General features: G+C 42.9%; 3 protein-coding genes and 1 long non-coding RNA gene across 10 annotated transcripts in view; 3 read left to right on the forward strand and 1 right to left on the reverse strand.

Annotated features, from left to right (window-relative positions):
* abcc5 (ATP-binding cassette, sub-family C (CFTR/MRP), member 5) overlaps positions 1–7827 on the forward strand; it is a 26471-nt gene extending 18644 nt beyond the window's left edge. For 5 of the 7 annotated variants that reach the window (XM_044353828.1, XM_044353827.1, XM_044353829.1 and 2 more), the window contains 8 exons: positions 2198–2384; positions 2504–2593; positions 3939–4128; positions 4216–4375; positions 4516–4594; positions 5084–5197; positions 5282–5446; positions 6897–7827. In XM_044353828.1, the coding sequence (XP_044209763.1) occupies positions 2198–2384; positions 2504–2593; positions 3939–4128; positions 4216–4375; positions 4516–4594; positions 5084–5197; positions 5282–5446; positions 6897–6998 (1087 nt within the window). In that variant the 3' untranslated portion in view covers positions 6999–7827. Of the gene's footprint in view, positions 1–455; positions 743–1514; positions 1589–2197; positions 2385–2503; positions 2594–3938; positions 4129–4215; positions 4376–4515; positions 4595–5083; positions 5198–5281; positions 5447–6896 lie in introns of those variants that run through there. The other 2 variants (XM_044353834.1, XM_044353832.1) reach the window with 2 other exon arrangements.
* On the reverse strand, positions 4310–19366 carry LOC122983803. Its single transcript, XR_006403762.1, has 4 exons — positions 19327–19366; positions 18104–18145; positions 17814–17899; positions 4310–4395 (listed from the first exon to the last, which is right to left on the reverse strand). It is a non-coding gene; the product is annotated as an uncharacterized LOC122983803 (long non-coding RNA).
* rnpepl1 (arginyl aminopeptidase like 1) lies at positions 10806–23962 on the forward strand. Its single transcript, XM_044353852.1, has 11 exons — positions 10806–12867; positions 14903–15043; positions 15127–15278; positions 15645–15761; positions 15833–16068; positions 17835–17948; positions 18039–18151; positions 18514–18622; positions 18738–18965; positions 20451–20593; positions 21568–23962. Exons 1-11 carry the CDS (start codon positions 12385–12387, stop codon positions 21874–21876), a joined length of 2145 nt encoding a protein of 714 aa, XP_044209787.1. The 5' UTR covers positions 10806–12384; the 3' UTR covers positions 21877–23962.
* Positions 23963–25131: 1169 nt separating this feature from the next.
* LOC122983760 (segment polarity protein dishevelled homolog DVL-3-like) overlaps positions 25132–26331 on the forward strand; it is a 37385-nt gene continuing 36185 nt past the window's right edge. Inside the window, exons 1-2 of the mRNA XM_044353855.1 lie at positions 25132–25278; positions 25399–25587. Coding sequence (XP_044209790.1) covers positions 25409–25587 — 179 coding nt within the window. The 5' untranslated portion in view covers positions 25132–25278; positions 25399–25408. The remainder of the gene's footprint in view (positions 25279–25398; positions 25588–26331) is intronic.

Below are 26331 nucleotides of genomic sequence, written 5' to 3' on the forward strand. Positions count from 1 at the left end.
CTCAGCTCTGTCCCGGATTTATTCTGGTAACAAACACAGTGGGATTAGCTCTCCACAGCCAACTCTCACCCCTAAATTCCACCGGGCGCGTGTGCACCGCGTTCTGGCTCCGACGCGGCTGCCGGAGCTGATTGCGGCCACTCTGGTCAATGTATGCGATTCCACCGGGTGCGCCGCGGCGCGTTTCAGAAGCGTCCCAGAAGCGGCTCTCCGCTAAAGATAGATGCCTCGTCTATTTTTTACGGAGGCCGCGTCAAGCAGCACAGAGCAGATCGAGCTGGGCAGGAAGTCACACACAGAAACAGCATTGAGCATCCGGTCAATTTTCAAAATAAAACACCCTGCGCAGACTCCTGGTCGTGTATCAACAATAAACGCAATTAAAACAGATGAATAAAGAAACTACGTAGCCATTTAACTACGTAGCCTAATTAACCACAGCAGAAGCACAAAAATCAAAGAAAATGACCAAATCAACGAAAGCTGAGCAAGTTAACAAAATTGGGCAGTTTAGTTGCCCTGCTACTGCAGTAACTACGGTAGCCTTAAGGCACTCTGTAAGCTTTGACTAGGCTGCTGTAATTACTGTAGTAGGAGTGCAACTGACTTTAAACGGCGGAAGGCTTCCCCGCAGTGAAGACGCTCCGCTTCTGACACGCTCCCGGTGAAAAGGGCGCCGTGCAGAGGACGGAGCAAAACCGTGTCCGGAACGCAGCGCACACGCGCCCGGTGGAATCCCGGGGTAACAGCGGCAGTCGCACAAAATATACACACGGGCACCGGGCATAGCGGACCGGTGACCGAATACCCACACACAGCTAAACAAAATGACAATTACAAAAAATATCAAATGTACCTGGTAACAAACACAGTAGCGTTAGCTTTCCACAGCCAACTCTCACAGCAGCAGTCGCAGAAAATATAAACTGAAACAAAACAAAATTAATTACTTGCTGCCGATTACCAGGTGCATCACGAGCAGTAGCTTCGAGCTAACATTGAGCTAGCAAGATCACCGATAACCGGTTCAATAAATTGCTACACGTATATTACACACACCCGCATTGTTACCAACAGTTGTTGTTACTGAAAGCTTATCTCAACATATCACTCAAATAAAACACACTTTTACCCATAAAACAAAGTTATAAAGTATATGAACGGAGCTCAGTACAAATCGACCTACCACCGGCACCGGGCATAGCAGACTGGTGACCGGACACGGGGTGCACCCGCGAAGTCTGCACGGGCCCGTTCAAGAGGCGTTCAAGTACACACTCAAAAATAAGACTCTGTAGTAGCTTACATATTATAAGAGTAACAAAGTAAATAACATAATATTAAAAGAGTTGGGTGACTAATAATAAATTAGATTCAGTGCGTATTCAATCACAAAACATGGCAAGATGGTTAGTTATGGTGAGTGGAATCACTGACTCCGCTACACAAGCCTCTCTAAAAACTTCCTCCCATGAGACGGAGCGCTCACCGTCGCTGCTCTGCTAAACATGCTAACAGCGCTAACCCACGTCACTGCTTTTTGCTAACGGCTGAATGGACGTTTCCATTTGAACAACCTGGAAAAAATGTAAATGTTAATGTTGCTGTCATCATTTATCTGGATTAACATCAATTATTGAAGCACTTTTTACTCAATCAGCAGCTTAGTTTTATGGAGAATGTCCTACATGAAGCAGGTTTATGTTGGATCGCTGTACGGAGTCCCAACAGAACCGACACTGATGTTTTATTCTGTGTTAAGTCAGCGAGAACCACCGAGAGTCACAGTTGCCTTCAAAATGAAGTCCAAGATTACCAAACTAATTACTAATTATTAATTACTATTATTAACCTGCTGGTTTCAGCCGGTCTTGATTAGACCAAATTGAAAATCTGTCTTAAAGTAAATGTTCATCTGTTAGCTGTCGCTAGCTTTCTTAGCTGCTGCTGATTTATTGAAAGTTGTTTAAATAAATAATGTTAATCTAATTAACTGATAACAGCAACATTAAACACGTTCAGTTATGAATCTTCAGCATCTCAGAGATTTTTGCTGCTTTTCTTTCATTGCTGTTCACTTTTTGGTGTGGCGGCCTGACGTCTACGACATGTAGCCGCCCTGCCTTCAACCCGGGAGATCCAGAATTTGATCCGGGACCTGAATTGAACCCAGACTGTATGTGTTGTGTGTTTTCAGGTACCAGACTCTGCTGGACCAGAACCAGGCTCCATTCTACCTGTTCAGCTGTGCGATGCGCTGGCTGGCGGTGCGGCTGGACGTCATCAGCGTAGCTCTGATCAGCATCACGGCCCTGATAATGGTCCTGATGCACGGGCAGATCCCCCCCGCCTACGCCGGCCTCGCCATCTCCTACGCCGTGCAGGTGACTCCGACAGGACACCGTCTCCCGCTGATGTCACAGGAAAACGGCGTGAAATGAAACGACATAAACAAACACGCAGGATGATGAATCAGATCCTAAAACGTGTTTCTGTGTTTCAGTTAACGGGGTTGTTCCAGTTCACGGTGCGTCTGGCGTCTGAGACTGAAGCTCGCTTCACCTCTGTGGAGAGAATCCACCACTACATCCAGGTACTGGGACTGATGCCTGTACTGGTGTTTAAAGGATCATTCTGCTATTTTTCTATATTTGTCTTCATGTTTGGATCCAAACCAACAATCAATCAATCAATCAATCAATCAATCTTTATTTATATAGCGCCATATCACAACAGAAGTCATCTCAGGGCACTTTTCACATAGAGCAGGTCAAGACAATACTCTTTAATTTACAGAGACCCAACAATTCCCCCATGAGCAGCACTTGGCGACAGCGGTAAGGAAAAACTCCCCTTTAACGGGTAGAAACCTCAAGCAGACCCCGGCTCTTGGTGGGCGGCCATCTGCTTTGACCGGTTGGGTTGAGAGAGAGAAAGAGAGAGGGAAAGGGGGAGGGGGGACAGCAGAAAAACAATCACAACAACAAGCACAAGCATCAACAGACAGGGAAGGATGCCATCAGGACTGTGAAGGACCGCGAAGGTTCGGCCCGGGACTCAGGTTTTCCTGTGAGATGAGAAAGCACAAAAAACTCCGGGGAAGAAGCAAAGTTAGTGACATGCATTGATGTTACATGAATGCATACAGATGGAGAGGAGGAGGAGGAGAGAGGAGCTCAGTGCATCATGGGAAGTCCCCCAGTAGTCTAGGCCTATAGCAGCATAACTAAGGGCTGATCCAAGGCGAGCCTGGTCGGCCCTAACTATAAGCTTTATCAAAAAGGAAAGTTTTAAGCCTACTCTTAAACATAGAGAGGGTGTCTGCACCCCGGACTGAATCCGGTAGATGGTTCCATAGAAGAGGAGCCTGATAGCTGAAGGCTCTGCCTCCCATTCTACTTTTAAAGACTGTAGGGACCACCAGTAAGCTGCATACTGATCTACTAACCAGTATCGTGTGTGTATGTATCAAAGCTGATATATCTGATTAAAAACATGTCAGTGAGTCACACTGGGTCACATGTTGCTTCATCATCAAGAGTTTGGTCTCGTTAGTTTGTTTAGAAACGGCTCCAGAGATTAATGACAGCGATAAGATAGTAACCCACCACTGAGCATGTGCAGAAAACGTGGTTTAGTTTACAGCTTCACCAGGTTGTTGCGTTACATATCACAACCTCTGGACTTTGTACTGAAGTATAATGCAGCACGGACAGAAAATACTCCGTTTTTTTAACAGTTACACAGCAGCTACTTTTAGGAACTTCATAAAAAAACTACAAATGAAACAACAACTCAGTGTTTTTGTGTCTCTGCTTTTAACTGTAAAGACAAAATGTCAGAAAACAATTAAACTGTTTGATCCTTTGACTTTTACTGATTCTTAATATCAGCTGCTGCAAAGCTGGTTAAATCATATTTCGTTGTTTCTGTGTCAGTCTCTGTCCCAGGAGGCCCCGGCCCGGGTCAAAGGTCGCGCCCCTCCGGCTGACTGGCCTCAGGAGGGGGAGCTGGTGTTCAGGGAGGTGGAGATGAGGTACCAGGAGAACCTCCCTCTGGTTCTGAGCAGGGTCTCCTTCACCGTCCGGCCTAAAGAGAAGGTCGGCATCGTCGGACGCACCGGATCAGGTGGGCGGAGCCTCGGGTTCTGCAGGGGTCAAAGGTTGGATTCATGAGGACAGATTGTTCACCGGTCTTGTCTTGGTGTGTCTGCAGGGAAGTCGTCTCTGGGCGTGGTGTTGCTCAGGCTGGTGGAGCGCTGCGGAGGCTCCATCCTGATCGACGGCGTCGACATCAGCGACATCGGACTGGCTGACCTCCGCAGCAAGCTGTCAATCATCCCCCAGGATCCGGTGCTGTTCAGCGGGACAGTCAGGTAGGCTCACCTGGACCGGTCTGGAACATGCATCTGATATTTCCAGCTGCTCAAAGTTTGGAAAGTTTATGAAAATCAGCCATCAGTGATATTAATTACAGAGTAGAATATTGGTTTTAATCTCTCGTGTGTGTTTCCAGGTTCAACTTGGACCCGTTTAACCAGTACACAGAGGAGCAGATCTGGGATGCTCTGGAGAGAAGTCACATGAAGGAATGTGTGAGTACAGACGCAGGATGTTCATGTAGGAAGATAGAACAGCGGAGGACCGGTTTTAGACCGATAACATTCAAGTTATTGTGTCTCATATGAAGTTTGAGTCACGTTTGTGTGAGACGGCAAGAAACCCAAAGGAAGGAAGCGACACTGTAGACTAAATGTAAACGGATATATATATATATATATATATATATATATATATATATATATATATATTTATATATATTTATATAATATATATATATATATATATATATATATATATATATATATATATATATATATATGTATAATTTGATTTGTAGATGTTTTCCCTGAGTGCATGTGTTTGTCAGATCTTTGTGACGGCACATGAAGCACTGCAGGAGATTTTTCCAGCACAAATGTGTGCAGAAGAAGAAAAACAAAGAAGCTGGTGCCTCTGCCGTCTGAGGGTTTTTCCGTTTGTTATAATAAGTGTGTTCCACTGTAACTCCGTCCGCCCGTCAGGTGTCCCAGCTGCCCCTGAAGCTGGAGTCGGAGGTGGTGGAGAACGGAGAAAACTTCTCAGTGGGAGAGAGACAGCTGCTGTGCGTCGCCAGAGCGCTGCTGAGACGGTGCAAGGTAAGAGACGGACACAAATTAAATATTTAACCCGTCTTCGCCGGGGTGGCGAAGTCGTCTGATCGGCCCGGTTCGGTCTCTCAGGTGCTGATCCTGGACGAGGCCACGGCCGCCATGGACGCCGAGACGGACGCTCTGATCCAGGAGACGATCCGCAGCTCGTTCCAGGACTGCACCACCCTGACCATCGCTCACCGCCTGCACACGGTGCTCGCCTCAGACCGCATCATGGTGCTCAACCAGGGACAGGTACGCCGCCGCTCCGGCCAATAGCAGTTCAGGTGAAGGTGTCAGAGGTCACAGCAGGTCTGGGTTCACGGTGGTTTAGTTATTTGTGTGCAAAACACATCGTTTAGAGAATAAACTCTTCACAAACAGACGTCTGAAACACCCTGTAGTTGATTTTAGCACCTAGTTTTTGTCTTTAAGTAATTCGATTATTGTTCTTTGTTATTGTTGTTATTGTCAACGTGTTTATTTTTTATGTCTTTTAAGAATTCTGTCACCATGATTTCAGTAAATAGTGAGGTTTTTTTCCATAAAATTAAATATGACATCATCAGACTGGAGAATAAAAAGACAAAACAGATAAATTCTTCATAGTTTCTGTTCATTGAGTTACTTTTTTTATCTGTTATCTGATTTTTATGAAACGATCGAGCCAAGATACATTTAGATACATTTAACACCGGATATTCATTATTAATAGGATTAATATTAATATTAAGGTTTTTTTTTTAATTAAACTTTTCAGCAGTAATTGGAACCGTGTCACTGTTATATATAAAGCTGTATCATCAGCAAACTGGCTTATAATGAATTATTTACCTAAATTACTGAAATAACAAATTTCTTTTTTTTTTTTTTAATATTGACATGAATTCAGAAGCTAAAATGAATCTATTGATGAGTTCAGATTGACAGATAAAATATTAAATATATCCTTATAAAGCATGTCAGCAGAGGACCTGAGGGCAGGTGGGGGGACAGTAACAATGTAAGGCTGGTCCTGATCCACTAAGAGCCTTAAAACAAACTGGGAGCCAGTGCAGAGAAGCTAAGACTGGACTGGAGCTCAGTCAGGAACCTGGCAGACCCAATAAAAGAGCATCACAATAGGCAAGTTGACTAGATATAAAAGCATGAATAAGTTTTTCTGCATCTTTCAAAGTTAAAAACGGACCTTTGCCATATTCCTAAGATTAAAAAAGCAGTTTACCTTATTTAGAAGATGTTTAAAATTCAAATCAGAGTCTAAGTATAACAGTGTATCATCAGCAAACTGATTGATAAAGAATTCTTTACCTGAAATATTGATACTATTAAATGCTTTAGACTTTTTAATATCTATCATTCAGAAGTTAAAACAAAGTAAAAAGACTTAAGAGATTCTTCAAATAGAGAACTAATTACGCCTTTTTACCAAATAACTGTGTTCAAGTTACACTCAGATACAAGAGACGAACGACCAATTCATGTTTATGCATAAATAGTTTGCAGAGATTTTTAACAGTTTGTTTATGACCAGTAATGTAATAGTGTCTCTTTTCTGTCTGATATGTAGTTTAACATGATGTTATCAGCTCTGTTTTAAAGAAAAAGCTAAAAGATTCAGTGTATTATCACCAAAAACAGAGAGAACAGTGACTGTACACGCGGTGATGTTTAAATAAAGTTTTCCTCCATGTGATCGGTCCAGGTGGTGGAGTTTGACGCGCCGTCCAGGCTGCTGGCCAATGAGAACTCTCGGCTGTGCTCCATGATGGCCGCCGTGGAAAACAAGATCTCTGTCCGAGGATGAAGAAGAAGAAGAAGAAGAAGAAGAGGAAGAGGAAGGTTTCCAGGTGACGCCATGTTGGAAGTCCTCACTTCAATAAGACCTGATGTGAGGAGGTGCTGTCACTGTTCCTGTACTGTATATTTAACATTAGAGAGACAAAACTCTGCACATATATTTACAGCAGACCTGCTCTGACTTTTAGAATATAAATCTATACATAAACTAATATATTCATAAACTCAGAGTCTGCTCTGAATCATTGATGTGTCGTCATCATCACTGACTTACTGTTGCTTTTTTGCAACATGAAGACATTTTTCTGTGTAATAATGTTTGTTTTTTTCTCTGTTAGGTGACCTGATATGAACAGGTCTGTGTTTTTAACATGTTTGATGATAAACTCAGTTTGAGTTTCTCTGATGATCGGCACCGTGTGTTTGGACTGATTTTATTATACTGTCAAAATATTCATAAGCGTTTTACAGAGTCTTCAAACTGTTTATTTAGTCTGGACTGTCCAAGTATTCACTTCTCTGTTACTGTCATTTATAATTCTGTCAATCATCTCAGCTCTTCTGTGAATCAGCAGCTGCTCGAGTCAAGAGACGAGACTCAAACCGTCTCCTCAGGTTGCTGATATACTTGCTTTTTACCGACACGTACACAGACGGCAGCTGTTCATATACTTGCTTGTGTACTTTGTGTATAACAGGACTGTATTTCACCAGCTGATCATAAATCCATCACTCAGTTTGTGTGTAAAGTCTTTAAGTTCTTAGTAACCACTAACTAGTTTCAAACTAGTGATTTACTAAATCAGGCTGCACCATTAAAAACTAAAGGACTCATATTCTGCATATTTCCAGCCTCTATATTTATATTCTGGGGCTCTACTGGAATAAAAACTCCTTATTTATCTTCTACTGGTCCTTTATGCAGCCCCTCAGTTCAGCCTCTGTCTGAAACAGGCCGTTTTAGCTCCTGTCTCTTTAAGGCCCCGCCTCCTGATGAGCCCACTCTGTTCTGATTGGTCAGCTTTCAGGAAGCTTCCTCCGGCTCCGGAGGCTACGTAAACAAACTATAGTAGCAGGATTTCACTTCTTCTTCTCCTTCTTTACTCCAAATGTCAACTTCTCAAATCCATCCGTACATGTTGGACAACGTGAACAACACATGGAAACACCTTAGCAACCACCTTAGCAACCACCTTAGCAACCAAGGCCACTGAATGGGAGTTTATGGGCATGTGTGACGAGCCGACATCAGCCCGTCGGTAAGTTAGAAAAAAACGTCACAAACGAAGCGTCAGAGCAGGTTGAAGCCCTGAGTTTTGACTTGCAGGCAGCGTTTCTACATACGTTCACCTCAAGTTTCTGAACTTTGACCACGTTTAACATCCGACATCAGAACAGGAAATAAATAGCAGCAAAATCACTAAAAGCTGAATATGAACCCTTTAATAAATGTTTTATCAGTAAACACTTTAGTAAAATGTAAACAGGAAGTGAGTATTGCACCACGAGCTGTAACAGCCAAAAGAAGAGCCTGCATTAGTAGTATATTCATGCAGGTCACAGTGAGATTATGCTAAACTGACAGATGTGACGTTATTGGTTTAGTAATTTGAGGTATGTTGTGTTTCTTCTGTCAGGTCAGACATGTTGACATATTCCATATTTACCTCTTTTACTCTTCAGTCTAAACGGCTCAGATATTAGCATGCTAACGTTAGCTTAGCTAGTAGCTGTAAATATTTAGTCACAACTCATCTCTACCTTCGATTTATGAATCCGCACTTAGTAACACTGGCGTTATATAACGAGAAGTTTCATTTATCAACAGCTGCTGCAGCCGACTGCTGGAGGACTAAAACGTTTAGGAAACGTTTTTTTCCACTTTGGGGCAAAAAAAAGGAAACGACGGTGACGCTCGAGGAGGTTTGTTATACTGTTGATGTTGAGATCACGGCAGGAGAAGCGCTCGTTGCTCCTGATGGTTACACCAGCAGCTCGCCGCCATCGGTGTGTGAGTGAGCAGCAGAAACACATTGTTAAGAACTTTGGATATTACCGCTATATAAATATAAATGCAGCCATTTACCATTTATGTTTGACTTTCTGATACTGTCCCCCCCCCCCCCCCACTGGTCATGTGGCCTCTCGCTGACTCGTAGCGTTAATTCTGAGGATGTGAATGAAATAATGAACTCGTAACCGACGCAAACATGTAGTTAAAAGCAAGAATATCAGCAGTCCAGTAATTACATCATAGACTATAAACTGTTACAGTTTATTACATCGTTCCTGAAGTCTTTATATCCTCCTCTGTGAGTCAGACGGGAAACGTGATGCATGTTTCTGTTTCATGGTTTGAATCTTGAGGCGTTTTAGGACGTCTCGTTTGTTCTCTTCTCTCGTTGACGTCATTTAGTATCAGTTTGATCCGTTTGTTCACATTTGGAAAGTCTAAAAGAGACACATTTTTAAGGCTTCATGCGCCACTGAGCAGCTTTTCATAGGAATGAACGCGGCGCCATCTTTGAGGTGAGTTTTTCCCCACAACTATCAACATCCCAGCATGCAAAGCGCTCCCGGCTACGGGAGCCGGATCACGTCCCGCCGCTAACGGACTGAGACCGCTTCCTTTATAAGCGGCTCAGTGTGGTTGTTGAGTTCAGATCACACCGACCAATCCTGTTCAACCGGACTAAACCAGGCAGAAAACTCCTGACCTTTGACCTCTGACCTGCAGCTAACCATTATTTTCATTATTGATTAATCATTTTCTTGATGAAACTAAAATGAAAAACATCCGTCACAGTTTCCTAAAATAAACATCATCAGGTTACCTGGTTGGTAAAATATTCAATAATCATCTCAGAAATCAAGTTTCCTTTAAAATATATCTGACAAAACAAATTAGTGGAATAATTTTTTGTTGTTTTTCTCTCCTCAGAAACAGAAATATCTTGTGCTTTTACATTAGTTTCCTGTTCATCAACTGGTTTTTGGTTCGTTCCAGTTACACATTTGTGTATTTTAACATCAGATTCTGGTTTTATAAACCTGAATGTGTCGCTGGAGGATGGCGTCTATAAGGATGAATGAAATGTAAGATATGAGTTTACTAAAAATATCTTAAATAACATAAATGAATTAAATTAGAAGTATTGATCATAAGTCTTATTTTCCAGATGTTTAAAGATTGATAAGACCCTCAGCTGTTTCCTGTTTTATTTGTTTCTATTTTGATGATTTCTTGTTGTTTGCTGCTGTCACACTGTAAAAACTGCAGCTCGGAGAGGATTCGACCCGTTATTGTGATGTATGAAGAGGCAGATTTTTTAAACTGTGTCTGGACATTTTTTACAACCTGGTTTTTATTTCAGTAGCTGGATTATAAACAGACGTGATTAGTGAATGAAAGCCTGGTTATATAACATGAAAGACCTGAATGAGGCTCTTTAAGGGGTTAAAGGGGGTCGACACCTGACGGACGAGCTGACAGGTGAAACACCAACAGTCAACAGTCAGTGTTTTTCTAACAGCCTTATAGCATGACTGCCTTGTTAGTTGGGGGGGGGGGGGGGGGGGGTGTCTATGAAACACTGTCAATAAAACTATTTTAAGATGAACTGTGTGTCTCATTTTCTGCTGTTACTTCATGACCAGACAGCAGTTTGTTTTATTCTTTATTATAAATGTTGCATCAAAGCATCAAAGAACAATTTGTCCAAATATTAGAACAGTACACACTAACACAACATTAAGATTGATATATATATATATGTTAATTATATAGATACAGTGTATATATATATATAAATCTATATGTAGATATATAGATTTATTGAGCCTCTATAGGGTTTGTAGTCTGAATTCACTTTTATCTTTTAGGTCACTTATTAAAACCTATTATACAAGACTATTATACATTATCATTCTCTTAATTCTTTATTGATTATTAATTATTTTATATGGTTTTATTTTACTCTTCCTTTTGCTTCTATATTTCCTTCTCATCATTGTAACTTTTAAACTGTTTTAAATCGTTTCTACCGCTGTTTGTCTTCTGTTTTTTGATAGTTAATAGTATTCGTGAACCTACTTATCAATAAACCTGACTGTGACTGTGATTGAGTAACTGATTGACTAATGAGCCGGCTGACCTTTGACCTGCTGCTGGCTGTAATTGGCTCCAGAGCGCCCCCTCCGGCCTGCTCAAACTTTTTCCTGCTGCTGCGGTGACTTCCTGTTTTGTCCGGAGCGGAGCCTCCTGTGTCCTCCCTCTGCTTCTGTTTGTGTCTGTCTGTGTCTCCTCCTCGGTCCCCCCCCCCTCCCCTCGTCGGTCCTCCTCGGTCCTCCGCTCACCGACACACACATACACACACACACACACACTCGCCTCCTCCGGCCGCGTTCAAACCCACCGGGAGCGTCTGGATTGAGCAGCCGGGACGCAGAGCAGGGAGCCGGGCTGAGTTCACAGGAGGAGCCGGTGTCGGTCTGGTTCTTTCTCCGGGTCCTGATGGATTTTACATAAAACTGTTTGTCCTCAAAAACACAACAAATAATGCGCTGTGTGGTGCTAATGCTAATTAGACTGCATGCTAATTAGCCGGCTGAGCTAATCAGGTGGTTAAATTAGTTTATTTGTTTACGTCGTCGCTGTTTTGACCTCTAACTCCGACATTATCTCCGCCTCTTAAAGTGCCTGTTTTTTAACGCCAGTTCGGTGAACTCCCTTTAAGCTAAAGGTGCTAATTTACAGAGCAGCTAGCCGGGTTTAAAGGTAGTCTGAGTCCGGTTAAACTGAGCTCTAACCGGGCTTCAGATGTTGAGCTTCGAGGGTGAAGCTCGGTTGTTAAGTTAAGTGTCCTTATTGCTTTTTCAGCCGGTTTTCAGTTCATTTAGACTTTGTTTAGGCGGTTTTTTGAATGTAGTCTGGAAATTTGGTTTAAATGTAGTCTGAGTTTAGTTGAATGTAGTTTACATTTTAGTCCTGAGCTTTAAATGCTGTCAGACCCGTTTTAGACTGAGTTTAAACTCAGTTCTGGGTCACATGTGTCCTGATTTGTGTTTATTTCTGGTTTTAAAGGGTTTTTTTTAGTTCAATTAGAGTTTGATTTGGTTTTATTGTGAGTGTAGTCTGGCCTGGCTCACATAGAGGGTTCAGTTTAGTCCGTTTCCAGTTGAATTTGGGTTTAAATGTAGTTTGAATTTAGTAAAAGCAGGTGGTTTTGGGTCACAAGTGTCCTTATTTGTATTTATTGCAGGATTTATTGCAGGTTTTGGTTTTGGTTTTGGTTTAATGGGGCTAACTTCCTGTCAGACCTGGTCTCTGGTGTCTCTGGGTGTTTGATGCAGTGGGTCCAGGTCTGAGCCGGGTTCAGTCCCAGCTGTAGCTCATGATGGCGGAGCTCCAGCAGACCCCCACCTCGCTGTGCTGCTGCTGTAAATCCCTCCCGGCCTCGGGGGGGCGCTGCGCGGGGGACTCCGGCCGGCCCTCGGTGGGCCCCGGGTCCCCGCGCTGCCCCCTGGTGGACGTGGCCTCGGCCTCCAACTTCAGGTGCTTCCAGCTGCGTCACCTCCACCTGGACCTGCGGCTGAACTTCGCGGTGAAGGAGATGAGCGGCTGGTTGGTCCTGGACCTGGTCCCCATCCAGCCGGGGGTTCACACGCTGGTCCTGGACTCTCACCCCTCCCTGCTCATCCACTCCATCGACTGTAAGGGTCCCGGGGCCCCGCAGGAGGAGCCCGTGTCCCTCACTTACCGGGTCGACCCGTTCACCGACTACGGATCCTCACTCAACATCAGCCTGCCGACGACCCTGAAACCAGGAAGACTGATCCACATCACAGTCCGCTACACCACCACAGACGGACCCGCGGTACACACACTACACACAATACACACTACACACTATACACACACACACACTATACACACACACACTACACACACACTATACACACACACTACACACTACACACACACTACACACTACACACACACTACACACTACACACACACACTATACACACTACACACACACTACACACTACACACACACACACTATACACACACACACTACACACACACTATACACACACACTACACACTACACACACACTACACACTACACACACACACACTATACACACTACACACACACTACACACTACACACACACACACTATACACACACACACACTATACACACACACACTACACACACACTATACACACACACTACACACTACACACACACTACACACTACACACACACACACTATACACACTACACACACACTACACACACACACACACACTATACACACACACACTACACACACACTATACACACACACTACACACTACACACACACTACACACTACACACACACACACTATACACACTACACACACACTACACACTACACACACACACACTATACACACTACACACACACACCATACACACTACACACTATACACACTACACACACACACCATACACACTACACACTATACACACACTACACACTATACACACACACACTACACACACACTATACACACACATACTACACACTATACACACACTACACACTATACACACACACACTACACACACACTATACACACACATACTACACACTATACACACACACACTACACACACAATACACACACACACATACTACACACTATACACACACACACACTATACACACACACACTACACACACACACTACACACTACACACACACTACACACTACACACACACACACTATACACACTACACACACACACCATACACACTACACACTATACACACTACACACACACACCATACACACTACACACTATACACACACTACACACTATACACACACACACTACACACACACTATACACACACACTATACACACACATACTACACACTATACACACACTACACACTATACACACACACACTACACACACACTATACACACACTATACACACACACTACACAATACACACACACTACACAATACACACACACTACACAATACACACACACTACACACTATACACACACACACAATACACACTATACACACTACACACTATATACACACACACACACACACTATACACACACTACACACACACTATACACACACTACACACTATACACACACTACACACTATACACACTACACACTATATACACACACACACACACTATACACACTACACACTATACACACTACACACTATACACACACTACACACACACTATACACACACTACACACTATACACACTACACACTATATACACACACACTATACACACACTATACACTATACACACTACACACTATATACACACACACACACACTATACACACACTACACACACACCACACACACCATACACACCATACACACTATACACACACACTATACACACTATACACACACACACCATGATTATTTGTTGATTATTTTCTCCATCAATCAATTAGTCATTTGGTCCATAACATTATGTTAAGATCAATTAATCATCAGAGTCTTTTTAAGAAAAAAGTGCAGATGATTATGAAGGTGATGATGATGATGATGAAGGTGATGATGATGATGATGAAGGTGATGATGATGATATGATGATGATGATGAAGGTGATGATGATGATGATGAAGGTGATGATGATGATGATGGTGATGATGATGAAGGTGATGATGATGATGATGATGATGAAGGTGATGATGATGATGATATGATGATGAAGATGATGGAGGTGATGATGATGATGATGGTGATGATGATGAAGGTGATGATGATGATGATGATGAAGGTGATGATGATATGATGATGAAGGTGATGATGATGATGATGATGAAGGTGATGATGACGCTGTGTGTGTGCAGATCTGGTGGCTGGACTCGGAGCTGACCTGTGGTCAGTCTCGTCCTCTGGTCTTCACTCAGGGTCACTCGGTGTGTAATCGCTCCTTCTTCCCCTGCTTCGACACGCCCGCCATCAAGAGCACCTACACCGCCTCTGTCCGGGTGAGTCCTGACCCCTGACCTCTGACCCCTGACCTCTGACCCCGCTGTGTTGACCCGCTCACATCTTTCTTCTTCTCCTGCAGGTTCCGGACGGCGTGACGGTGCTGATGAGCGCGTCTCGCAGTTCGTACTCCAAACAGGACCGAGTCTTCCAGTTCTCCATGGAGTTCCCCGTCCCGTCCTACCTGGTGGCGCTGGTGGCCGGAGAGCTGCAGCACGTCGACGTCGGCCCGCGGTCAGACCCGATCACAGTATTGATTATCGAGTATCACATGAGTATTGATTAATTTATAAATGCAGATAAAGAAACAGCAGCTCACAAACATCCAGAATCTCCAGATGTTCAACAGACGGACTCAGGAGAAATATTTCCTGTCTTTTCTTAAATATAACAATGATTTTCATTATTGATTCGTTCTGGAAACTCTTTGATGACTTTTCTTTTCTTGCAGTTGCAGTTTTGTTATTTGTCTCTTGAGCTTTATGTTGTATTGACGGCGTGACGGCAGCTGCCGGCGTGAGGAAGATGATGATGATGATCCAGATGAAGTTTTGTCAGATGTTTTGTGGTTTTGAGGACTGAACGAAGCTGTTCCTCCAGGAGCCGCGTGTGGGCGGAGCCGTGTCTGCTGTCGTGTGCGGTGAAGAAGCTGGGCGGCAGCGTGGAGCGCTGGCTGGGCGTGGCCGAGGAGCTGTTCGGAGCGTACCTGTGGGGCAGGTGAGATCAGACGCCGTCACGCTTCACGCTCAATAACGACTTGGATGAAACTCAGACCGATTGATCCTCAGGTGCGACATCGTCTTCCTGCCCCCGTCCTTCCCCATCGTTGCCATGGAGAACCCCTGCCTCACCTTCATCATCGCCTCCATCCTGGAGAGCAGCGAGTTCCTGCTGATCGACGTCATCCACGAGATCGCGCACGGCTGGTTCGGCAACGCCGTCACCAACGCCACCTGGGAGGAGATGTGGCTGAGCGAAGGACTGGCCACCTACGCCCAGCGGAGGATCACTACTGAGGCTTACGGTACTACTACTACTGCAAATACTACTACTACTACTACTGCAAACACTACTGCAAATACTACTACTACTACTACTACTACTACTACTACTGCAAATGGTACTACTGCAAATACTACTACTAGTACTTAAAATACGCCCAGCGGAGGATCACTACTGAGGCTTACGGTACTACTACTACTACTACTACTACTACTACTACTAGTACTACTGCAAATACTACTACCAGTAGTTAAAATACGCCCAGCGGAGGATCACTACTGAGGCTTGCGGTACTACTACTACTACTGCAAATACTACTAGTAGTACTTAAAATACTACCAGTGGAGGATCACTACTGAGGCTTACGGTACTACTACTACTACTACTACTACTACTACTACTGCAAATACTACTAGTAGTACTTAAAATACTACCAGTGGAGGATCACTACTGAGGCTTACGGTACTACTACTACTACTACTACTACTACTACTACTACTACTGCAAATACTACTAGTAGTACTTAAAATACTACCAGCGGAGGATCACTACTGAGGCTTACAGTACTACTACTACTACTACTGCAAATACTACTAGTAGTACTTAAAATACTACCAGTGGAGGATCACTACTGAGGCTTACGGTACTACTACTACTACTACTACTACTACTACTACTACTGCAAATACTACTAGTAGTACTTAAAATACTACCAGTGGAGGATCACTACTGAGGCTTACAGTACTACTACTACTACTGCAAATACTACTGCTAGTACTTAAAATGGACCCTACTTGGTTAGAAAACTTGACTAATTGACTAACTAGCAAAACAGGTTAAACCAGCCAAATCTGTGTTTTTATTTAATTATACCTCCCAGAGTATGATGCTAATTGTTTTAGCGTTCTCCATTCACTTACATGAAACGGTTAGCATTAGCTTAAACGTTATGCTATTAACTACGTTAAGTCTATCTAATGGATCCTACTTAGTTGAAAGTTTGAATAATCCACTAACTAACAAACTAGGTTAAACCACCCGAAACTGTGTTTTTATTTAACTATACCTCCTGGAGTATGGCGCTAATCATTTTAGCATCTTCCATTCACTTACATGAAACGGTTAGCATTAGCTTCTCTATTCAAAACTTTTGAGCTTATAATCAATTACCCCAGTGGTTTACTAGTTATCTGGACTAATCGGCTAACTAGCAGACTAGAGTAGACCACACATATCTGTTTTTATTGAACTATACCTCCCAGACTACGAAGCTAAGTGTTTTAGCATCTTTCTTTCACTTACATGAAACAGTTAGCATTAGCATTACTATGCTACACTTTTGAGCTACTTATCCACTCAGTGATTAATACAGATTTGGATGATGTAGCCAAGTCTGCTAGTTAGCTTAACACAGTAACTTTCAAACCATATCAGGCTAATGTGAATTCTCATTCTAGCTGAAAGCAAAGCAAAGTGCACTGCATTGTTTTCTCATGAGTAAGTGAAGTCACATTTTCTCCTAAATATGATTGGGCAGGTATTTATTATGTAATAAATTCCCTAGTTTAGCCCCGCCTAAATAAAACCCAGTAACAAGGGAAGGGAGAGAAACTTTCTAAAGAACTACATAGACAATGTTAAAGGCTGTTCTCATTGTTTTTAGGTGTTTACTATATGCACATTAGATCCCAAATTACATGATTAATAGCCAATCATGGATTTGCCTTTACAGGAGCTTTAAGATAAACAGTATTACTGTAAACAAACCGTCTCCTTCCTCCTCGTCAGGTGAGGCGTTCACCTGTCTGGAAACTGTCGTCCGATTGGACGCCCTCCACAGACAGCTGCGTCTCCTAGGAGACAACAACCCTGTGAGCAAACTGCAGGTCAAGTTTGAGCCAGGTGAGACACACACACACACACACACACACACACACACACACACACACACACAGGTGTGACTGTGCTTCATGTTGACTCCGCCCCCTCCAGGTGTGAATCCCAGCACTCTGATGAATCTCTTCACCTACGAGAAAGGTTTCTGCTTCGTGTCGTACCTGTCTCAGCTCTGTGGAGACGTCAGGCGCTTCGACTGTTTCCTGCGGGTTGGTACACACACACACACACACACACACACACACAATGACATACGGATGCTGCGGTTCTACAGTTCACCTCAATGTCACTATTGATTTTCAAACTTATCTTTATCAGTTTTGTGATTATTAGAATGAAAAACATCAGAAATGCTCCTTTACTGTGTTTGAGTATCTGTGTCAGTGTTTGATTTATTTATATAATGAACAACTGTAAGCCAGCGACATGCAGCGTCTACAGTGAGATAACGACGTGATGAAGGAACCTCGTTAGATCAAACGTTGAAATGATGGTCGTTAGTTTTGTTCATCGAGCTGAGCTGCAGGACGAGACGTTTCTAGACGTTAATGTTTGTTTCTACGGTTTTCAGGATTATATCTCAGAGTTTAAATTTAAAAGTGTGGTGGCTCAGGACCTCATCGACTACTTCCTGGGTTATTTTCCTGAGCTGAAGAACGCCGCCGTCGCTCAGAGAGAAGGTGGGCGGAGCTCTGTTTATTCCACATTTTCTCCTCAGTGACAATAAATGTTTGTCATCATCATCTGCTGTGAAATCATCATCATCATCACTTCCTGTGTGTGTGTGTGCGTCAGGCCTGGAGTTTGAGCGCTGGTTGAGCGGGTGCGGTCCTCCTCCGTATGAGCCGGATCTGTCAGCAGGGGGCGCTCTGACCCAGCCGGTCCAGGATCTGTGTGACGTGTGGAGGAGCGGCGACGCCCCCGACCTGCAGGCCGTGTCCACCTTCCACCTGTCGACCTGGAGCACCTTCCAGATCGTCCTGTTCCTCGACCGCATGCTGGACCATTCGCCACTGCCACACGGTACGCAGTAATACTACTACTACTGTTAATACTACTAGTACTACTGTTAATACTAGGGCTGTAGTCAACCAAAGAAAATCTTGGTCGACTAAAATCGTACATAATCTTCAACAAATCGATTAGTTGTGATGTAACGGGACAGAGTGCGCAGTAAACTCGGCAGTCACACATTTCTCTGTTCTGTATTTCTCTGTTTAGCATCTTCAGGCTAGGCTAACCCATTGTTGCTAACTTTGGAGCTAACCTCCTTCACTTTTCCAGCATTTGGGGAAACAACAGACGTGACTTTTTAGCATTTATTAACTGACACACTGTAGTCTGTGCTGTACATTTACTGCCAGACTGACAACTTACTACTAACCTTTTCCTCTGCTCCGCTCGCATCCACCGTCACCTCTCTGCTCCTCGCTCTTTCCCGCTCGCTACGCAAACATACTCCTTAACGGAGCCGCGCGACCAGTGGTTTCCCAGGCAACGACGCAGAGGTTGACTCACGTACCGGAGCAGCGCTGCACAGAGACTCCCAAACGCTGTCGGATATCAAATATTAAAAAATATTTTTTTGGCCTGGCGGGGGTTCTCGTTGTGTCATTATGGAGAAACACGGATTCAGTAACCGTTCAGTAACCGTTGAGTACAGTTAGACCCAGCAGGCTCCATCAGGTTGGGCGAGTTCAAAGTTGTGAAAACAACGGGGGTGTTTTGAATACACCCCCGTTGTTTTCACAGGTAATTTGTTAGTCTGTCCCCCCGCCGCAGGAAATAATGGATTAATCCTGGAAAGCTGTTGATGTAGCACTTTTCTTCTTATGAAAATAACACGGAGATTATTCGACCAATGAGAATTTAGTTGGACGAGAACATATCGACCAACTAATCGACCAGCAGACTGCAGTCCTAGTTAATACTACTACTGCTGCATGCTGGACCACTGCCACACGGTACGCAGTAATACTACTAGTACTACTGTTAATACTACTATTAATACTACTACTACTATAAATACTACTAGTTCTGCTGTTAATACTATTACTACAATTAATACTACTACTACTGCACCTTGTAGTAATGTTACTAATAATACTGCTAATACTACCTTATGTTTACTGCCGCTGCCTCTGGTCTTATTTAAACTACCCCTACTGCTATATTATTGCTGCAGGTACCACTAGTACTACTATTACTACTAGTACCACTAGTACTGCTACTTCTGCTTTTTCTACTGATGTTAATAATAATATTATTCTGAAGGTTTTTCCTCAAACACTCTTTAAACCATCTGGAGGAAAAAAATCTTCCATCTGCTGATTTTGACGAGTCCAAACACAGATGGCAGCCTGTCAGCTGTCTGATCAGGAAACTGTGTTTTTAAATGTCGAAGAAGACGATTTTCACCTGGTGTTAAAAACTGTGTATGAGTGTGAAGTGAGAGAAGATGAATGTGAGGACTCGTCAACATAACTTCCTGTCTCTCTGTGTGTGTAGATGTGATGGTGAGTCTGTCGGCTCGGTACTCGTCTCTGTTCGACGGTCTGAACGCTGAGGTTCAGATCCGCTGGCTGCAGATGGTGGTGAGGAACAGCTTCTACCCCGACCTGCCGCGAGTCCGAGCCTTCCTGCACAAACACGTGAGAACACCGACGCTGCCGACAGCTGTTTCCCACTCAGATATACTGTACAGCTATAAACAGAACAGTTACAAACACTGTTACAAGTAAAGAAAACAACTGTAACTCTGTTCCAGGTATAAATACTGTATCACAGCGTCCCAGTAGCTTACTGGTTAAGACGCACGCCACATAACAGAACACTTGTTTCCTCCTGTCACTGTCCAATAAAGGCATAAAAAATGGCCAAAAACATATATATATATATATATATATATATAATTTAAAAAATGCTTTATTACAAGGAAAAATACTCTATTGTCAGTACTTCTAGTAATAAAAAGTATTGTATTCAAAATATTACAGTAACAGTATCAAGTGAAGGTTTGAATAAGTAATCAGTGTGCTGATTTGTTGGTGTTTCTATTTTTAGTTTTTTGGGCATTTTGTGCCTTTATTTGATAGTGACTGTGGAGAGAGAGACTGGGAATGTTGGGAATGTTGGGATGAGAGCAGGGAATGACATTCTGCCAGCCGGGAATCGAACCAGCATCTCGTACACGTCTGGCTGAATGTGGGTGATTGTGATGCTTGTCATGAAGATAATAAAGATAATAAACATCTGTTTTTTTCACTTGGAAATCTAGAAAGTAAAGGAGCCATGAATGATGATAAAGTGTCAGAGAATCAAATCTTCATGATAAAGAAGCTTTTTATTTTGCTTGAAAAGCATGAAAGCTTCCTGGAAAGTTGATGCGGTATCACAGTAAATAATAATAATAATAATAATAATAATAATAATAATAATAATAATAAGCTTTATTAATGTAGCACAAAACAAGTTAACAAAGTGCTTCACTGACATAAAGACATAAAATCCACAAATGAGACTAAATGAGACACTAAATATAAATGTTCACATCTGAAGTTGTTTATTGACTACAGCTCCCATGATGCTTTGTGTTTTTTTAACATGTTCCGTTTCCTCTCTGCAGACTTCCAGGATGTACACGGTGCCGCTGTACGAGGACCTGGTTGCCGGGGTGATGAAGTGCGTCGCCGTGGAGATTTTCTACCAGACGCAGCGCCGCCTGCATCCGAACCTCAGACGGACGTTACAGCAGATCCTCTTCCAGACCGGCGCCGCACCGACCAATCAGAACAGCCCCGCACTCCCCCTCATACCCTCCTCCCCTTCTCCATCCCTTTCCCCGCAGCCGGCTGCCACGGCAACCGCCTCCTCCACTACTGCCGCCGGGACGACCAACGGCATCGCTCTGCGGGACGTCAACGTCTCTGCGTGATGACGGTCTTCATCTCCACCATCATCATCATCATCAGCAGCAGCAGCAGCTGGCCGGTGATGGAAGCTGTTGCCGTGGTGACGGCAGCAACAGCGGACTTAGAACTACAGACGCTGAAAGTTTAAACACTGTGAGCAGTAAAAAAAAAAACGACAGGAAGTTTCACTCCAGAGATCGTTAAAGTCCGAGTCGTGACAGGAAGTCGAATCTGAAGGTCGAGGAGGTCGAAGGTCGGGGGCTGCTCATCCTCATCATGTGATTGGCTGCTGAGGCTGAAAGGAGACGTTTGTGTCATTAAGACATCAGATTTGTTAGAGTCGAAGCGTCTCAGCAGCAGTTTGACATCAAAGAGTTTTATATTTTCTGATCCATCGTGACTCAGACGCCCGTTTCTGCCAACGACACACACGCGATGAGTCAGAATCCAACTTCTCTCCTGTTTGTCAGCTCAAACTACCAGGAAACCAAATTACAACAAAGATTTTCACACTAATTATCTGCTGATTTTAACTTAAAAACACTCAAATGTTGATTTTATTTTATTTTTGTGTTGATTTTCTGCTTCAAGCTTCTCAGTTTGGTTTGTGGCTGCAAACTAATGATTCTTTTCTTTTACTCATGGTTTCTGAGTCTAAAACGACGTCTTCAGATCAAAACATTCAGTTTATAATGAGAAGAACGTCTGACACAGTGTTGAGGAGAATTCAGTGTTGTGTCTTTTTCCTCTGAAGATGAAGATGTTTTTAATTTTTAGCAAAGTGAGCGCTGAGCTCATCCGCTCGTGTTAGCGTGACGTCACGCTAACGGCGGCGACACCGTTCGAGCGTCCGATTACAGCTTAACGAGATTTCACACATCTGTAGAAACATCTGACGTGACGGCAGAAACTTCTTTTGATAGATTTACTGGTGATAATGTGGAGATTTTTCTTCTCTTAGTAAGTTTGTTTTTAATTTTCAGTTTGTGAGTGGAAACAAGTGTGAGGTGTAAACAGCAGCTGTGTGGATAAAAAAAATCAATATAAACAGACTGAGTGAATAAATGATGACGAACATCAGGTCTGTGAGGAGCGATGATGATGATGATGATGAGGAGACTGTAACCTTCCTCACATCAACACATGAAACGTCGTATTTCCATCATGTTTTCCATCGTCTCTCTGTGAATGACGTCGTCTCTTCTTCTGCTGATATTCACACAAGAAAGAAGCTTTAATTCACGTTTTCTTTTGACCGTTTTTGGGAAATTCTGTAAAAAATTTGAGCAACATTTGGGTGAAACGTAGTCAGATTAGTTTTGGCAGAAACGGGCTTCAGCAACATAAATATTGTCTGATCACGTGTAAAGATGATTGTTCCACCTGCAGCCTGACTGACCTTGAACACCTTTTGTTTATATAGATATATATGTGTGTGAGTGTGTGAGTGTGCGTGCGTGTGTGTTTCTGTAGCGACACACACACACACAGAGGAACGATGTGTTCACTGTCCTTTACAGTGAATTTCAGCAGAAAAAAAGCTGCTTTTTAAAAGGAAGAAGTGGCTGAGAGACCCTACCTCCACCCGACGTCATCACCCGACTCGACTCAGCATAAAACCAGCCGACCTCCACCTCAGAGGCCTTAACGCTGCGTTCACTGCAGCTGGGAGATGTCGGGCGTTTCTGCTCTTCTGACTTTTTTTTTTTTTTTTTTTAACTTCAATCACCAGCAATAAACAGACTCTGAGATGTAATCAGAGTATTTACTGACACTTTAAATGATTTTTATATTTGAAAGTAAAAGTTTAAATTCTATCGTCAGATGACTGAAAGATGAGTGAAGGAAACAAACAAAAACAACAAACATTTATTTATTTTAAACCTGCTTTAACCCACTGATTGACTCTCTGCAGATTATGAAATTAAAAATATCAAAAATCTAAAACTTTTAGACAAAAACCTCCTGAATTAATGGTTGTTGTTGTTGTTGTTGTTTGCGTCCGTCCCTGTACTCTCCTCAGCTCTGAAACGTCCCATTGTCCCCAGCTGTCCCTGAATGCCTCTTCACAGAAGGTTTGTAATGACTCAATAAACACTTGAAACTAAACAGGAACTCGTTTCTTCTGAGTCACAGCACAGAAATAAAATATTTATTTTAAAGACAGAAGTTTGTTTCATCTGTTTATAAATCTGCAGATTTATTTCCTCAAAAAACAAAAAACACACGAGTCCAAATGAATGAATCATTTTCCTGCTTTTATTTTCAAGAGTTCAGTGAAAGTCGGAAATGATGCTGCAGTTTCCGAAAAATACCGGAAGTGGGAATTGGCCTCCAAAATAAAAAAATATAAAAGCAAAGATAAGCAGAAGTAAAATGAGTTCAGTGTCCTCCGATTTAAATCTGACAAATAATTTAGTCAGTTTAACGAAGTATAAAGCTGACAGGAGCCTAAACTCACAGAAATATCACACAGAGTCTTTAAAATAGTGATAATTGTAAAATACAGTTTCACTGTTCAGACACACAAATATAGCAGGAACATGTATGAAATAAAACTATCAGACAGTTTATTTACATTTAAAGTGATTTTACCTCAACTTGTTTTGTGCCTTTTTGTAAATATGAAAATATGATCAAATATTTATAATTCACAGTTTCTAACAAAATGTTTCATGAGATTCTGTGTGGAAGCTCCTTGTCGGCTCGTCTCTACATGATGTATAAATAAAGTTATGTGACTGTAAATAAAACAGACTGCAGAGTTTCAGTTTCTGTCAAACACTTTAAATCTCTTTACAGGTGTGATGAGACTGTAGTTCACTACACCAGACATATATTCAAATATTAATACCCGTTAGCAGCTCAGCAGTGATGGAAAGTAACTTTACTCAAAGACAGTTTTACGGTACTTTAATGTTTTTATTTTCTGCTGCTTTTACTGTTTTGGACACAAATATTATACTTATTATATATATTTACTCCTCATCTCATTCATGTGTCCATATGAATAGTGAAAGAGGTTTTCCTCGCTGTAATCATTCCTCTTGTTCATACTGGATATTAAAAGATCCTTCAAATGTGTTTTCAATGGAAGTGATGGAGGATAAAATCCACAGTGTGTCCACACAGTCATTTAAAGTCTGTGTGAAGCTTCTATTCAGCTTCATCAGTCTGAGTTAGTCATATCAAGTGGATATCTGACACATTTACAGTCTTTTTAGCATGCGTATTTTTGCAGGTACTGATATTTTTATTTCCATCACTGCAAGTAGGCTCTTATTTTGACGAGGTCAACAGGAAGTGGCGTGTCTTATTTTGTAGGATTTGACGGTGTGGCGTCCGGAGGAGACTGAAGAGCATCAGTCCAGCAGCAGCTGGACCGACACATCTGGACCCGGACGACCCGGAACAGAGACAGACAGGTAGACAGACACGCGGACAGACACGTGGACAGTGAGACGCGCGGATAGTGAGACGCGCGGACAGGTGGACAGACAGACAGGTGTCTCTCTCTCTCTCAGCATCCCTGTCTCCTCCTCCAGGCCGGGCTCGATGGGGGACCGCAGCTTGTCTGAGGAGACCCGGGTCATCTACCACCTGGAGGACCAGGAGACCCCCTACCTGATCCGGATCAACGTGCCCGCGCAGCGCGTCACCCTGCAGGACTTCAAACAGGTCCTGAACAAACCGAACCTCAAATTCTTCTTCAAGTCCGTGGACGACGACTTCGGGTGAGTCACGTGACCAATATTCAATTCAGTTCAGTAGAATTTAATCGTCATTAGACAAGCGAGAGCACGTGCGTGACGACACGAGACATCACCAAAATCAAGGAGTGGGGGGGGGGGTAAGGATAAGTCATAAAATAATGAAATAAGAATAAGCAAAAGTTTATATATATTTATACATTATACAAATTTCAGAGAAGAAATAAACGAGTAGAAATGAGAAGAAATGATACATGTACATGTGCCTGATGATGATGATGATGATGGTGTATATTTAAGGTGGGGGAGGAGGATGTAAACAACAGTCTCTCTGAGGCAGACGGGGGGAGGAGGTGGGGTGAGGTGAGGATAGTGAGACGGCTTAGTGGTCGAGATGCAGTAAACACTGAGCTGTAGTCAGTGAGGATAGTGAGTTTAGTGAGGATAATCAAGATGGTGAGTTAGTGAATTAGTGAGGATGGTGAGTTAGTGAGGATAGTGAGTCAATGGGGATAGTGAGTTAGTGAATTAGTAAGGATAGCGAATTGGCGAAGATAGTGAATTGGTCAGGATGTTGAGGATGGTGAGTTGGTGAGGACAGTTAGTGGGGATGGTGAGTTAGTGAGATAGTGAGGGTAGTGAGTTATGGGGATAGAGAATTTGGTGAAGATAGTGAATTGGTGAGGGTAGTGAGTTAGTGAGGATAGAGAATTGGTGAAGATAGTGAATTAGTGAGGATAGTGAGTTAGTGAATTAGTGATGATAGTG

This window comes from Thunnus albacares, chromosome 6 (assembly GCF_914725855.1).
Source record: "Thunnus albacares chromosome 6, fThuAlb1.1, whole genome shotgun sequence".
Lineage (NCBI taxonomy): Eukaryota > Metazoa > Chordata > Actinopteri > Scombriformes > Scombridae > Thunnus > Thunnus albacares.